This window comes from Dreissena polymorpha, chromosome 15 (genome assembly GCF_020536995.1).
Source record: "Dreissena polymorpha isolate Duluth1 chromosome 15, UMN_Dpol_1.0, whole genome shotgun sequence".
NCBI classification, from domain to species: domain Eukaryota; kingdom Metazoa; phylum Mollusca; class Bivalvia; order Myida; family Dreissenidae; genus Dreissena; species Dreissena polymorpha.
Genome location: NC_068369.1, coordinates 52,812,730 through 52,827,662, shown reverse-complemented (window position 1 = coordinate 52,827,662; position 14,933 = coordinate 52,812,730). Strand labels below are relative to the sequence as shown.

The following is a 14,933-nucleotide window of genomic DNA, read 5'->3' as shown; positions in this document are numbered from 1 at the left end:
ATGATCCAAGACAATCAGTTTTACACTTACAATTTCCCGAGGTAAAGACTACATGGCGCAAATAACTGTTTGTAAAATCATTATTTTCCTTTACACCATTGTTAATTGTGAAAGAAACCCTTGTTACTTTCTGTAGTTGTTAAATGCGGTTAATTTGTAGATCCTCTAAAACTATTTAAGTACCGGTACTTGGAAGATGAGAGCATTAACTTAATATCTAATAAGTCCATATCAACTGAAAATTATAGCTTTATGAGTGAAACATTTATTACTATTTCATTCTAAATAAAGTCATCGCGGTAAATCGCCCCAAATATGATTTTCATGATTAAAGTATTAACAATATAATAAAGAATTTCAGTAATATGCATAAAACAAAAACATGAGCATACTAATTATTTGCCATGCCGTATTTGGATTAACCGTTTTTTTACAATAAACATTTGTTTCTTGCCTCCACTTAAAGAGAACGGGATTATTATGTCTTTTTGAATATTCTTTTTCTAATAAAGGAATTCGGTAACTACACCGACATATCAGGATTGGGAATTTTATAATGTATCGTGCGTGTTATTATTATCGCATACTAATATATGTTACATGTCATACCCGTAGCCAGGGGGGGGGGGAGCGTTGGGTGCGTTCGATGAAAAAACCCAATGTTTTTTGACGATTAAACAAAAAGTGTTCTATAAGTTGCACCCAACTTAATGACGCAAAAAGGTTATTTATCCTTTTCAAGAACCCAGTGAGTCTTCGTATTTAAGCGTTGCAATAATGTTGTATTCAATATGCAACCGACAGGTCACCACATAATTCATTTCTCGATGAAGCCATATCCACGATAATATTTAAATAAATAGATATGTGTTTTCTGTACAATGCAACATTATAAACATGGCAATCTAATCCGTATAAAATCGATACTTATTTATAGGCATTTGATACTAAATGATTGTTTTGTAGCTTTTGTCATTAATGTCTGTTAAAGCTATAACTGTAATAGATAACATAACATAATGATGAAGCCTACGTATTGTGGGTTGAAATCCGAGTCTAATAATCTTTTTCGACAATGATCTTTATGGCTGGAAAAAACGATTTGATTAACTTGAAAAAATAATCTTATACAAAAGAAAATACATTTTAGATGATTATTTACGGAATGTTATGTCAGCTTCCGAAAAATGACTGAAATCAAAGGTAAACCCTGTCGACTATTGCCGAAGACTAATGAGTCACTGGTTAATAATTTTGCATTATACCACGATTTATAACAATTAATTTACATTTTGTGCACAGGATTTTCGACAGACTGCGTTATATTTTTGCTATATCCCCGTACAACCATTTTTGGATCCCCTAAAAGGTTTTCCAGCAAAAATATCAGATATGCCCCAGACAGGATATATTTTTTTGTTGAATGACAAGAGTCCGTGTTAACACTTAATGGCATCTGTTCTGCTCAACACACAGAACTTTTCACAATGTTACAAATATGTCAAACTTGACACTGGGAAATATGTCCTACTCTTAAACAGTTGTTATTGGCGTCGCACTGAAGTGCGGCGACCAGTATGTAATACGTTTTTTTCGCTTATGGGAGGATAAGTTATTTTACGGATCAATGTATATTTTTGTTGTCAGAATATCTTGCATAGAGGTGATTTTTTGTGTAAATAAGTGTAAATTAGTACTGCATTTGTGCCTATAACATTTACTACAACGTTTATTGCCAATAATGCAAAGCTAATTCTTTTAATTAATAACTGATCACAGGGAGTGGGCAATAAAAAAAGATCACAGGGACTGGGCAAATAAGCGAACCGGTGAAACTTTCTGGTTTTGTATAAAAACAAAACATAATCAAAATACATTTATTTTGTTGTTTTTCTAACAAAAGCGCAGACTTTTTCTGTTCGAGTTTTGGTTAACGCGTATTTTCCTCAATTTTACAAGACGACATCGATTACACGGTTTATTGCTTTATCATTATGTACACACCGGTCTTACTGACAATAACGTAGTGACCTCACCATCTATGTATAGAATGATTGCTTTATTGATAACCTTTATACTACAGTCACTTATTAATATCTTAGGTGATTTTTCAAGCGGTTCCGTAGTGTAGTGGTTGTACGCTCGCTTCACATGTGAGAGATCCAAGGTTCGAGCTCCAGTACTATCAAATTATTTTATTTGTGTTCTTTGTTTTACTTTTTGTTTTGATGTAGACATTTTAGTTTGAATAAATATGCTGTGTTTTTGTAACCATGTTTGTTTTTATTATGCCCATGAAATATATGTGTGAGAGGGTGGGGGGGGGGTGTCGTAAACACATTCAAACTTTTACAGTGTTTTAATATCAATGAGTACTCAACCCCTATCGTAAATGAGCAACGTAAGAAAACGTTCAGAATCATCTCCCCTTGAAGTTGAGAAAAATATGATATGACGCTTACAAGATGAAGCAGATTTTTTAAAACCTACACAGTTCTGTTCCATTAATGAAAAAACTGCACACGGATGCCAGTAAAAAAATGAAACCAATGTAAAAAAAAAAGAACTATGAAAAATTTGGGGGTTACAACACAAAATCATAGATAATGGTTATTTGGGGTTTATAACACAACATCATAGATAATGGCTATTTGGGGGTTATAACACAAAATCATAGATAATGGTTATACCAGTATCTTTTTCTAGTTTGTTTAAAATAATCGGCCAATATATTAATATTTACAGTAGAAAAAAATCGTTCCATGTAATTCATTCAGTGCCTTTTACACTGAAATTCCCGACGCCCTTTGATGCTTTGCATCAATACTTATCTTGTAATGAATTTTAAACGTTATAACATATGATCAGGTGGACGTTAACGTTTTATGTTCTTTAACTGTGACGGATCTTGAGCATTATTGGCAAATAATAACATATTTTTTTCATCAAGGTCCTGGTATACATTGTTAAGGACTTTAAAGGGACTGTCAACCACGACGACGAAGAAAATTTAAGTTGTAAAATACCGTTCTTTTTTACAGTTATTAGTTTATAGTGATTAAAATATCACGACTGGTATATTACATTACTTGAAAAAACGTTGTTAAGTTTTCATATGTTCAATATATTCTGTAATTAATTGTACTGGGTATGTCTACCAGGTAACTTCCATTTAACTATAAAAAACGCCAGTAGATTGATCATCATCGTCATGTGGTAAACCCAGGAATGCAAATTGTGCACGCGTAGTGAATTGTAAATATTTTATATATAAAATGATCAATCTACTTGCGTTATTTATAATGTGTATATCGTTATGTCACCTATTCTCGCGATGTACTTTCGATTTCACATCGCGAAATTTTTTACCGAATACACTGAAACTATTAACTTTTTTCAAGTAATGTAATATACCAGTCGTGAAATTTTCATCAATATAAAGTAATAATTTTAAAATAATACGGTATTTTAGAACTTTTATTTTTTCGTCATTCATGGTTGACAGTCCCTTTAAGACCACAGGGCCAGTAGTTTGTGGTTATAGGGGTTTATAAAGCCTTAATTGTTATATGTTTCTCAAATTCGTTTATAAAACAGAATTAATTTGTTAACTACTAGTTTAACAAAATAAAGGTAACCGGTTATAATATTTTGATTTCTGTTTAGTATTGATGCAGCTTAGCGAAGACCCAGTTTTGTTAATCAGTGTCTGTTGTACAATACAATATGAGAACGTTTAGAGCAATGCTAGACCTCTGGTACTATCCATGGTAGCGGACAAACAATTATTTTGAAAAAGTCAAATATTTTAATTTAATTAGCTCGATTTATGAATGGTAGAAGTTTGGAATGGTAAAGCACACCAATTTTATCAAGATTCCAATAAATAATTATACTTTATACCGTTCTTTTTGTTGATTTTACATTCTATAAATGTGTTGTTTCATATGTAAACAAAGTATGTGCGCGCATACTAGTGGCGGGTTAAACACCATAAAATGATGTATTTCCGTTACTGATCGAAAACGTGGTTATTGAAAAACGGTAGTGGGGAATACATGTATGTTATATCATATTCATGTTGATCAGTCACTGAGTATGGTTAATGAAAGTTAAATTTCATATAAAAATGCTCTATGACTTCAGTTTAAGATAATACAGATACAACGTCACCAGAATACAGGAGTTTATGTTTCATTTTCAAAATTTTCTAGGGGGAAAACCCCAAAACCCTCAAATTGCAGGAGGGGGACATCCCTTCCTGCACATACCCCCTTCGCCACTTCGTTGCTCAATATAATCGTTGATGGGAAAGTTCGCAACCCCCTTTTCAAAACCCTGGCTACGGACCTGCATGTATACGTTTCAATCATTCAATTTCTAATTTATAAAACAGTACAATCAAATGGCATTTTGACCATTCAGTCTCTGATATTTAAAGCAATTATGACCGCTTAATATTGTAGCTATTCCATTTCTGATGAAGAAATTTGGGGTCAGCTGCTTATGCTTAGTTTGTTTATATGTGTACGTCTCTTGCTGACGTTAACGAAATGTTTGCCATCTTATTATTATTCCCTGCTATTTACACTAATCAACAGTAACATCAAACACAACGAAAATCTTTGATGTTCAAGTTCTGTCCAAATTTAAGCAGTATCCTTATAACACTTAGCTCGTACATAACAAGCCAGACTACAAATCGAACAAACTAAAGTCGAAACCCGATGGCTAGGACTCGATTGGCTCAAATTTCCGGTAAGCTCGAACTCTGCTCAGAGCATCAATTATTCATATAAGTTTCGCATGGTGGAAATTCGCGAAGGACAAATTATCGATTCCGATTTTATGGGAAGTTTTTCAAAACGAAAATCCAGTATATGAGAAAAGTGTCGTCCCTGATGGAGACTAAACATGAACGACACTTTATGCACATTTAGCCCGGTTTTCTCCGAGCCCGCCTTATATATTTCAGGCGGTGTATGGCCCCCCAAAAATAAAATTTATATGCTTACAAATATACTTGCTTGAGTTGAAGATTTTTGTAAAGATTATTATCGAAATAAAGTACCATTTTGGGCAATTCATACAAAGTCACGCTTTCAACAGGGGGGGGGGGGGGGGGCGCGTTTTAATATGGAAAGTTAAAACATCTCTTTTATCACCAGAAATCAAGAACCAACCGGTTTCCTGTAACCACAGAAGTTTCTAAACCTGGCCATTTCAGTATGAATTAATGTGAAGCTGAAAATTTAGTTCCGCTCATTGTAATTCTGCACAATTAGTATCGACTGTGCTCTCGCTTCGGGCGTTTCGCATCGGAGAATAAAATCATTGACATTATACTACTTTGGAAAAAAAAGTGTTACATTATGGGATTAAAGGTTTGCGGAATATTTTTGTTGGGATGCATACCCGTTGCCCTATTTATCGCAGCCTTGGCCACCGAAAGATGGGTGATCATCTCCAACCATTTAGAAAATGGGACTGTCGAACTAGTGGCAAGACTGTTTGAAATTGAAATATGTGTTATATCGACAGTTGCGGGAGAAAATTGCACTTCATTTCGTGAAGATCAAGTGCCGGGTTTCCCAAACGGAGTTAGTCTTAGTAAGTGAATAGATTATTTTTAAAATTATTATAACTTAAAATATAGTGGATGGATGGATAGATGGAGGGAGGGATGGATGGAGGGATGCTTGATGACGGATGTATAGATTAATTTTTAACCGTTTTCTTATGCAGGGTATAGAAAAAGGTGGCCAGAATTATTCGCTTCACTACTGCAGCTTGTGGTCAATAAGTTAAACTAGTGTCCGCCATGCTCTTTGTTTTGAAACATGCACTTTGTTTCCAGATAAAGCAAATATCGGTCAACTAATGTCATTTTTCGGTTCCTGAAAGACAAAGCTTTAACTCCATAATAAATAGTGTATCTTTTTTTTCTACTTGTTTTTGATTGTTTTTTGTATTATATCTGCACTTTTAGTTGGGATTGAGTTATATAAGTTATACATTTGTGATTGCCTGTGAATCTGTCCGTCCTATTCATTCGTCAACCGTCGGTCCCTCCTTTGAAATGTGTAAGACGTGATGAAACTGTATGTACACCAGCATTTGAATGTGCACACGAATCTTTTTGTGCATGTTCCAGCCGTTTTTTTTTGTATCAGGATAGGTTTGTGTATTTGTTTCTTACGACACCGGTGATGAACCATGTTTGGCCCATTTGTAGCAAAAAATGACATTTTTATATTTGTTTTGACATGTGTCACAATCATCTATAATATTGCTTCTAGGTTGATAAAACTTGACAGCATATTAATTAGCATGCGTACGTCTAGGTACTTAAGTGCATTTATCTGGTAATTCGACATCTTCAAGACGTTTGACCTTTCTTTTAGACAATCGGATATTTTTTTATCTGAGTCACACGTACCGTTTAGAATTCGTTAAAAATACCTAACAGAAGTACAAAAAATTAGCAATGAAGTCATAAGTTGCAGTATTTAAAGTATAAGGCCTTTTCGCTTTCTACATTTACAGAAAATTGGACTCTTGCTCGTTGCCTTCTACTTACAAGCATCCTTTGTGGGATATGTGGGCCTTTTGTACTGTGCAGACATCTATGCGAGAACAAAAAGTGGCTCATTCCATATTGCGCTGCTCTTTGGACATTGGCATGTGAGTAAATAATGCAGATTTGAACAACTCAACACAATTCAATTGTAAATGAATGAATGAATGAATGAATGAATGAACGAATGAATAAATGAACGAATGAATGAATGAACGAATGAATGAATGGATGAACGAATGAATGAATGAATGAACGAATGAATGAATGAATAAATGAATGAACGAATGAATGAATGAACGAATGAACGAATAAATGAATGGATGAATGAATGAATGAATGAATGAATGAATGAACGAATGAATGAATGAGCGAATGAATGAACGAATGAATTAATGAACGAATGAACGAATGAATGAACGAATGAATGAATGCATGAACGAATGAATGAACGAATGAATGAATGAACGAAAGAAAGAATGAATGAATGAATGAACGAATGAATGAATGAATGAACAAATGAATGAATGGATGAATGAATGAATGAATGAATGAATAAATGAACGAATGAATGAATGAACGAATGAATGAATGAACGAATGAATGAATGGATGAATGAATGAATGAATGAATGAATGAATGAACGAATGAATGAACGAATGAATGAATGAACGAATGGATGAATGAATGAATGAATGAATGAATGAATGAACGAATGAATGGATGAACGAATGAATGAATGGATGAATGGACGAATGAATGGATGAATGGATGAATGAATGAATGAACGAATGAATGAATGAATAAGCGAATGAATGGACGAACGAATGAATGAATGAATGAATGGATGTATGAATGAACGAATGAATGAATGAATGAATGAATGAACGAATGAATGAATGAATGAATGAATGAATGAACGAATGGATGAATGGATGAATGAATGAATGAATGAACGAATGAATGAATGAATGGATGAACGAATGAATTAATGGATGAATGAATGAATGAATGAACGAATGAATGGATGAATGAATGAATGAATGGATGAATGAATGAATGAATGAATGAATGAATGAATGAATGAACGAATGAATGAACGAATGAATGAATGAATGAATGAATGGATGAATGGATGAATGGATGAATGGATGAATGGATGAATGGATGAATGGATGAATGGATAAATGAATGAATGAACGAATGAATGGATGAATGAATGAATGAATGAATGAATGAACGAATGAATGAACGAATGAATGAATAAAATAATGGATGAACGAATGAATGAATGAATGAATGAATGGATGAATGGATGAATGAATGAATGAATGAATGGATGAATGAATGAATAAATGAATGAATGAATGGATGAATGGATGAATGGATGAATGAATGAATAAATGAATGTATTAATGAATGAATGAACGAATGAATGGATGAAAGAATGAATGAATGGATGAATGAATGAATGAATGAATGAATGAATGAATGAATGAACGAATGGATGAATGAATGAATGAATGAACGAATGAATGAATTGATGAAAGAATGAATGAATGAATGGATGAATGAACGAATGAATGTATGAACGAATGAATGAATGGATGAATGAATGAATGGATGAATGAATGAACGAATTAATGAATGGATGAATGAACGAATGAATGAATGAACGAATGATTGAATGAATGAATGAATGGATGAATGAATTAATGGATGAATGGATGAATGAATGAATGGATGAATGAATGAATTGATGTATGAATGAATGAATGAATGAACGAATGAATGAATGAACGAATGAATGAATGAACGAATGAATGAATGGATGAATGAATGAATGAATGAATGAATAAATGGATGAATGAATGAATGGATGAATGAATGAATGAACGAATGAATGAATGGATGAATGAATGAACGAATGAATGAATGAATGAACGAATGAATGAATGGATGAATGAATGAATGGATGAATGAATGAACGAATTAATGAATGGATGAATGAATGAATGGATGAATGAATGAATGAACAAATGAATGAATTAACGAATGAATAAATGAATGAATGAACGAATGAATGGATGAATGAATGAATGAACGAATGCATGGATGAATGAATGAATGAACGAATGAATATATGGATGAATGGATGAATGGATGAATGAATGAATGAATGAATGAATGAATGAATGAATGAACGAATGAATGAATGAACGAATGAATGAATGAATGAATAAACGAATGAATGAATGAACGAATGAATGAATGAATGAATGAATGAATGAACGAATGAATGAACGAATGAATGAATGAACGAATGAATGAATGAACGAATGAATGAATGGATGAATGAATGAATGAATGAATGAATGAATAAATAAATAAATGAAGAAATTATAGAATGAGTGGACGCGACGAACGGACGGATTGATGGATCGACCGACCAATCAGCCAACAAAGCTACCAACCAAACAATCACGCAACCATAAAATCAACCAATTAACCAACCAACAAACCAGTCAATCAATCGACTTCCAAAATGGATCAAAAGTATAAATAAAATATATAATGATGAATCAACATGTACATTACGAATCTACATGTTAATAGTACAAGATTTACTTTATGCGTAATAATAACAAAGCACACATGCTTAATTTAATCCAAACGATATAATGACCATGACCTTTGACCTTTCGACATTGACATCGAATGGCTTTTTTCTTTCCGCACATGTAATCAAACGAGGCGATCGATCGACGGACGAATGGATAAAAAGAATGAATTAAATCCATAATGATGAATCAACCTGTACATGATTCGAATCTACATGTAAAAGGAACACGATTTACTTTATGCGTAATACTAACAAAGCACACGTGCTTAATTTCATCCAATAAAATATATATAGTGACCTTGACTTTGAACCTTTGGACCTGTAAATTGAATGGCTTCTTTCTGCACAAGTAATTATCATACCAGTTTGGATTAACATTGGCCAATTTGTTTTCTAAATATCGTGAGGAAACGGAATGGTTTTCGCCAAATCGAGTATTCTACCGACCGATATAAATATACAAAGTAATTAAACTGTACATTTTAAAAGGGGGAGGTGTCGTATTACATTTTAAGTGCCGAATATATTTATGTTGCAAAATGTTAGAAAATATTTTATGGCGACCAACAGTCCACGCTAGCAGCATTTTGATTTTTCTTGCAGGTCTTTGCAGTCTTATTCACATCGGACTTATGTTAAGGAATACAGTTGCAAATGGAAAAGAAATCGAACACTCTCAAGGAAATGTAAAACAGACGCGACCATTGTCGCTTCTTCTTGTAGGTACGCCAATCAGAATATTCGAGATTTAATTCAAATATAAACAGAATGATCAAATGCCTCTTTAAAAAATATCCTTTTATTACATAGGCAAACAACTTCTTTAAAAAATTACTCGGCGTTTGCGCACAATGGGTTTGGTTTAATAAAATATAGAATTGACATATTTTTGCGTTTTTTTCAGCCATATTTATGTATTATTTTGCTCTAATAATTTCTTAAAATTATCGGCAAAAGCGTATTCAAAGATGTATTCTTATCCTACTTTTACAGCGAATTCGGTTGATTAAATTTCTGCTATACTCCATGGCACGAAATGACGTCATTTTTCAACAAAATGACGTCGTAGATCCAGCGAAATTATCCAGTTAAACTAATTTTATTTATATAAAAAGTTTCAGATCTACTGAATAAAAAGTGGGATAAATAGAATAATAGATTAGTGTAGATTATAGATCATGTTTATCATGCTCGACACGAAAACTTTGTTTTCTAAGCTTAGCGTGATAAATCTGATCTAAAATAAACACTAACCTAATATTCTTTATATTCTATTATGACGTGACGTGTTCAAAGCATATGATTGACTATTTAGAAAGGTCATAAAGTAGTATAAAGAGATATGCATAGAAAAGTTCGTGATCTTTGTATTGCTAAAACTGAAACCTATAAAACCACCCTCTTTACGTATTTCAGGATTTGGTACGTTGTTGAGTCTGGGGACAGCTATTGTGATTGGTTGTTTTTTCCATAAACCAACCAATCGGCATAAAGTAACTTGGGAACCACTTCACAACCAACCGGTTTAAGCAATTACATGAACAATTTTGACCGCGGTTGTAACTATGCATGTTTTCCAAAGTTTACCAATGAAACTACAGCGACATCGTGAAACAACTTCGCAACCAACCGGTTTAAGCAGGGCTTCACGGGATAAACCTCGAAACCACTAATAATTTGATCGGTTTAAGCATGGCGTCACGCACTATTATATACCTAACAATCACACTTTGTGTTATCCATTAGGTATTCTGAAAACTTACACCAAAATGTATTGCATAAACTGCCTTTCACATAAACATAATTCAATCATTAGAACTCTATCAAGACATGATCTATAACGGATTTTGTTTCGTTTATTTGAATTGACTGAATATACTTTTATGTAATTGATTTTGTTGTAAAATAACGTGTTTCTTTTATGTACCGTTTTGTATATAAAAATGCATTGCCTTTTTTTTCGATTCCTGTAACGTGTTTGTTCTATGTACCGTTTTGTATATGAAACTGCATTGAATAATAAGAGTCGTTGAGAGACTGATGTTTCCATAACTTAGGTGCAATACTAACATCAATATTTTCAACGTCAGAGAAGCTACTTATTTTACTGCATATATATTAAGTGTGTGGGTTAATTGAACGTGTTTCTGTTTTATTGTCGCATTATGTTGCTCTGAACGATTTATTCGACTGTGCATGTAACACTTGTCAACGAAAGAGAAACAAAAACAATCTAATATTCAAATTAACTATTTTTCATTTTATATATCGAATGTTTCTATTGGATTGAATATCAATTTTTGTAAATATATATCTTCGAAACGCAAAAAGTATGTTTATTTTGATGGAAAGTACACGATGCCACAATACATGAAAGAATATTAGGGATACCCATAACACAATATAGTAAATACAAATAAAACACTTTTCTGATGTAGGTTTTAATAAATTAAAAGTAAAACAGTATAAAATATTAAGCAAAGTAAATAGTTTAAGAAAACCTTCTTAAAATAGACGGTATAACTGCCAAAGAAATTGTCTAAAACCTAGTCTGGTTAATATAAAATCAAATAGTATCGCCTTTATCTTAAGTTTGTTAATTGCACCATTGGCGACCAACGTTCTGTCCTGCTGTTGCTAATACGTTTTAAATAAATCGCCGGACTTGGTATCGCTTCAATAATGACTTCTGTTGCTGTTGTTAATTATAGAAGATAAATGGAATATTTTCCTCTTCCTCCTCGATAACCGAAAATGAGTCGTCTGTGTCCCGGCTCTCCTCCCAGAGACCGTAGCCGAAATCTATTCTGCCGGGAACAAATATATCGCATAATACAAAATCATAATTGCATAATAAACATACATTGGGTTAATAATAATAATAATAATAATAATAACCATAATCATGACCATAATCATAATAATCTACTTGTGTGCTTTTTTTTTAACGCCAAATAAATAAAATTAAATACATTCCAAATGTACATTGAATTACAAAAGTAAAACATTTATCTTAACGTGTATTACTTTGGAAGCAAACGACATTAGATGATAGTTATAACGCAACAGTGACTAGATCTAACTTGACTGCAACACTGCAAATAAGCTCGTACGTGTGCATTTTGTTTTTATATGATGCTTTAGTAATTTTACAATAAACTTCTTTCGAAAATCCCGTAAATAAAAAAAATACGAAGATTTAAATGTTGTGTTCATAGATATGATAATACAACACTTTCCATTTGATTCGTATTTACTTTTATCCACTGCAGGATGACAGCTTATAAATTTTGTTTTCATTCATCGCCATAATTGGTTCATATCCGAGAACTGATACAATTTCTGCAAATGACAACCTCTTCTGCCATTCTGCCAGCATTGACTTTATAAATAAATGTTCTTGTCATTTCTATTGGAGGCATCAACTATAAATATTTAACAGCAGCACGCTTTTAAATATTAATATTTGATGCATCCAATAGAAATGGATATGGTATGCAGGCTTTGTCATAACCATGTATTGGACATTGTTCCAACTTTCGCGCACGCTTATTGGAATAAGGCAACGTACTGCGTCAAACACGCCTAATGGATATTGTTGTTGTCCCCTACCGGTGAAACCGGAGGGAACTTATGGTTTGCACTCCGTCTGTCTGTCTGTCAGTCTGTCTGTCAGTCAGTCAGTCCGTCACACTTTTCTGGATCGTGCGATAAGTTTAAAAGTTCTTAATATTTTTTCATGAAACTTGAAATATGGATAGATGGCAATATGGAGATTATGCACGTCATTTCATTTTGTGCCTACGTAAAAAATTCTGGTTGCTATGGCAACGAATATAAACAATTTTTATTTACTGACAATGGTGGAGTTTCACCGGTAACTCTTTTTATATATATCATTATTCATTAGGCTTTAAATGGGAACTGACTGATTTTTTTCGTGACGTGTTCAAAGCATATGATTGACTATTTAGAAAGGTCATAAAGTAGTATAAAGAGATATGCCTAGAAAAGTTCGTGATCTTTGTATTGCTAAAACTGAAACCTATAAAACTACCCTCTTTTCGTATTTCAGGATTTGGTACGTTGTTGAGTCTGGGGACAGCTATTGTGATTGGTTGTTGTTTCCCTAAACCAACCAATCCGCATAAAGTAACTTGGGAACCAATTCACAACCAACCGGTTTAAGCAATTACATGAACCATTTTGACCGCTGTTGTATTGATTCATATTTTCCAAATTTTACCAATCAAACTACAGCGACTACGTAAAACAACTTCGCAACCAACCGGTTTAAGCAGGGCTTCACGGGATAAACCTCGAAACCACTAATAATTTGATCGGTCTAAGCATGGCGTCACGCACTATTATATACCTAACAATCACACTTTGTGTTATCCATAAGGTATTCTGAAAACTTACACCAAAATGTATTGCATAAACTGCCTTTCACATAAACATAATTCAATCATTAGAACTCTATCAAGACATGATCTATAACGGATTTTGTTTCGTTTATTTGAATTGACTGAATATACTTTTATGTAATTGATTTTGTTGTAAAATAACGTGTTTCTTTTATGTACCGTTTTGTATATAAAAATGCATTGCCTTTTTTTCGATTCCTGTAACGTGTTTGTTCTATGTACCGTTTTGTATATGAAACTGCATTGAATAATAAGAGTCGTTGAGAGACTGATGTTTCCATAACTTAGGTGCAATACTAACATCAATATTTTCAACGTCAGAGAAGCTACTTATTTTACTGTATATATATTAAGTGTGTGGGTTAATTGAACGTGTTTCTGTTTTATTGTCGCATTATGTTGCTCTGAACGATTTATTCGACTGTGCATGTAACACTTGTCAACAAAAAAAAACAAAAACAATCTAATATTCAAATTAACTATTTTTCATTTCATGTATCGAATGTTTCTATTGGATTGAATATCAATTTTTGTAAATATATATCTTCGAAACGCAAAAAGTATGTTTATTTGGATGGAAAGTACACGATGCCACAATACATGAAAGAATGTTAGGGTTACCCATAACACAATATAGTAAATACAAATAAAACACATTTCTGATGTAGGTTTAAATAAATTAAAAGTAAAACAGTATAAAATATGAAGCAAAGTAAATAGTTTAAGAAGTCCTTTTTAAAATAGGCGGTATAACTGCCAAAGAAATTGTCTAAAACCTAGTCTGGTTAATATAAAATCAAATTGTATCGCCTTTATCTTAAGTTTGTTAATTGCACCATTGGCGACCAACGTTCTGTCCTGCTGTTGCTAATACGTTAAAAATAAATCGCCGGACTTGGTATCGCTTCAATAATGACTTCTGTTGCTGTTGTTAATTATAGAAGATAAATGGAATATTTTCCTCTTCCTCCTCGATAACCGAAAATGAGTCGTCTGTGTCCCGGCTCTCCTCCCAGAGACCGTAGCCGAAATCTATTCTGCCGGGAACAAATATATCGCATAATACAAAATCATAATTGCATAATAAACATACATTGGGTTAATAATAACAATAATAATAATAATAACCATAATCATGCCCATAATCATAATAATCTACTTGTGTGTTTTTTAACGCCAAATAAATAAACTTAATTACATTCCAAATGTACATTGAATTACAAAAGTAAAACATTTATCTTAACGTGTATTACTTTGGAAGCAAACGACATTAGATGATAGTTATAACGCAACAGTGACTAGATTT

At 32.9% G+C, this 14,933-nt stretch overlaps 1 protein-coding gene across 3 annotated transcripts; it reads left to right on the top strand.

Annotated features, from left to right (window-relative positions):
* Positions 1 to 5,363: 5,363 nt before the first annotated feature.
* On the top strand, positions 5,364 to 14,303 carry LOC127859386 (uncharacterized). Of its 3 annotated transcripts, none has more exons than XR_008039345.1 (4): positions 5,364 to 5,610; positions 6,547 to 6,684; positions 9,804 to 9,923; positions 10,617 to 11,562. XR_008039345.1 is itself a non-coding variant. In XM_052396740.1 (4 exons), exons 1-4 carry the CDS (start codon positions 5,373 to 5,375, stop codon positions 13,386 to 13,388), a joined length of 609 nt encoding a protein of 202 aa, XP_052252700.1. In that variant the 5' UTR covers positions 5,364 to 5,372; the 3' UTR covers positions 13,389 to 14,303. The 3 variants fall into 3 exon arrangements, 2 of the variants coding, with proteins under 2 accessions (XP_052252700.1, XP_052252701.1); XM_052396740.1 differs by lacking the exon at positions 10,617 to 11,562 and adding an exon at positions 13,276 to 14,303; XM_052396741.1 differs by having other exon boundaries at positions 9,804 to 9,919; positions 10,617 to 10,670.
* The last annotated feature ends 630 nt before the right edge of the window (positions 14,304 to 14,933 follow it).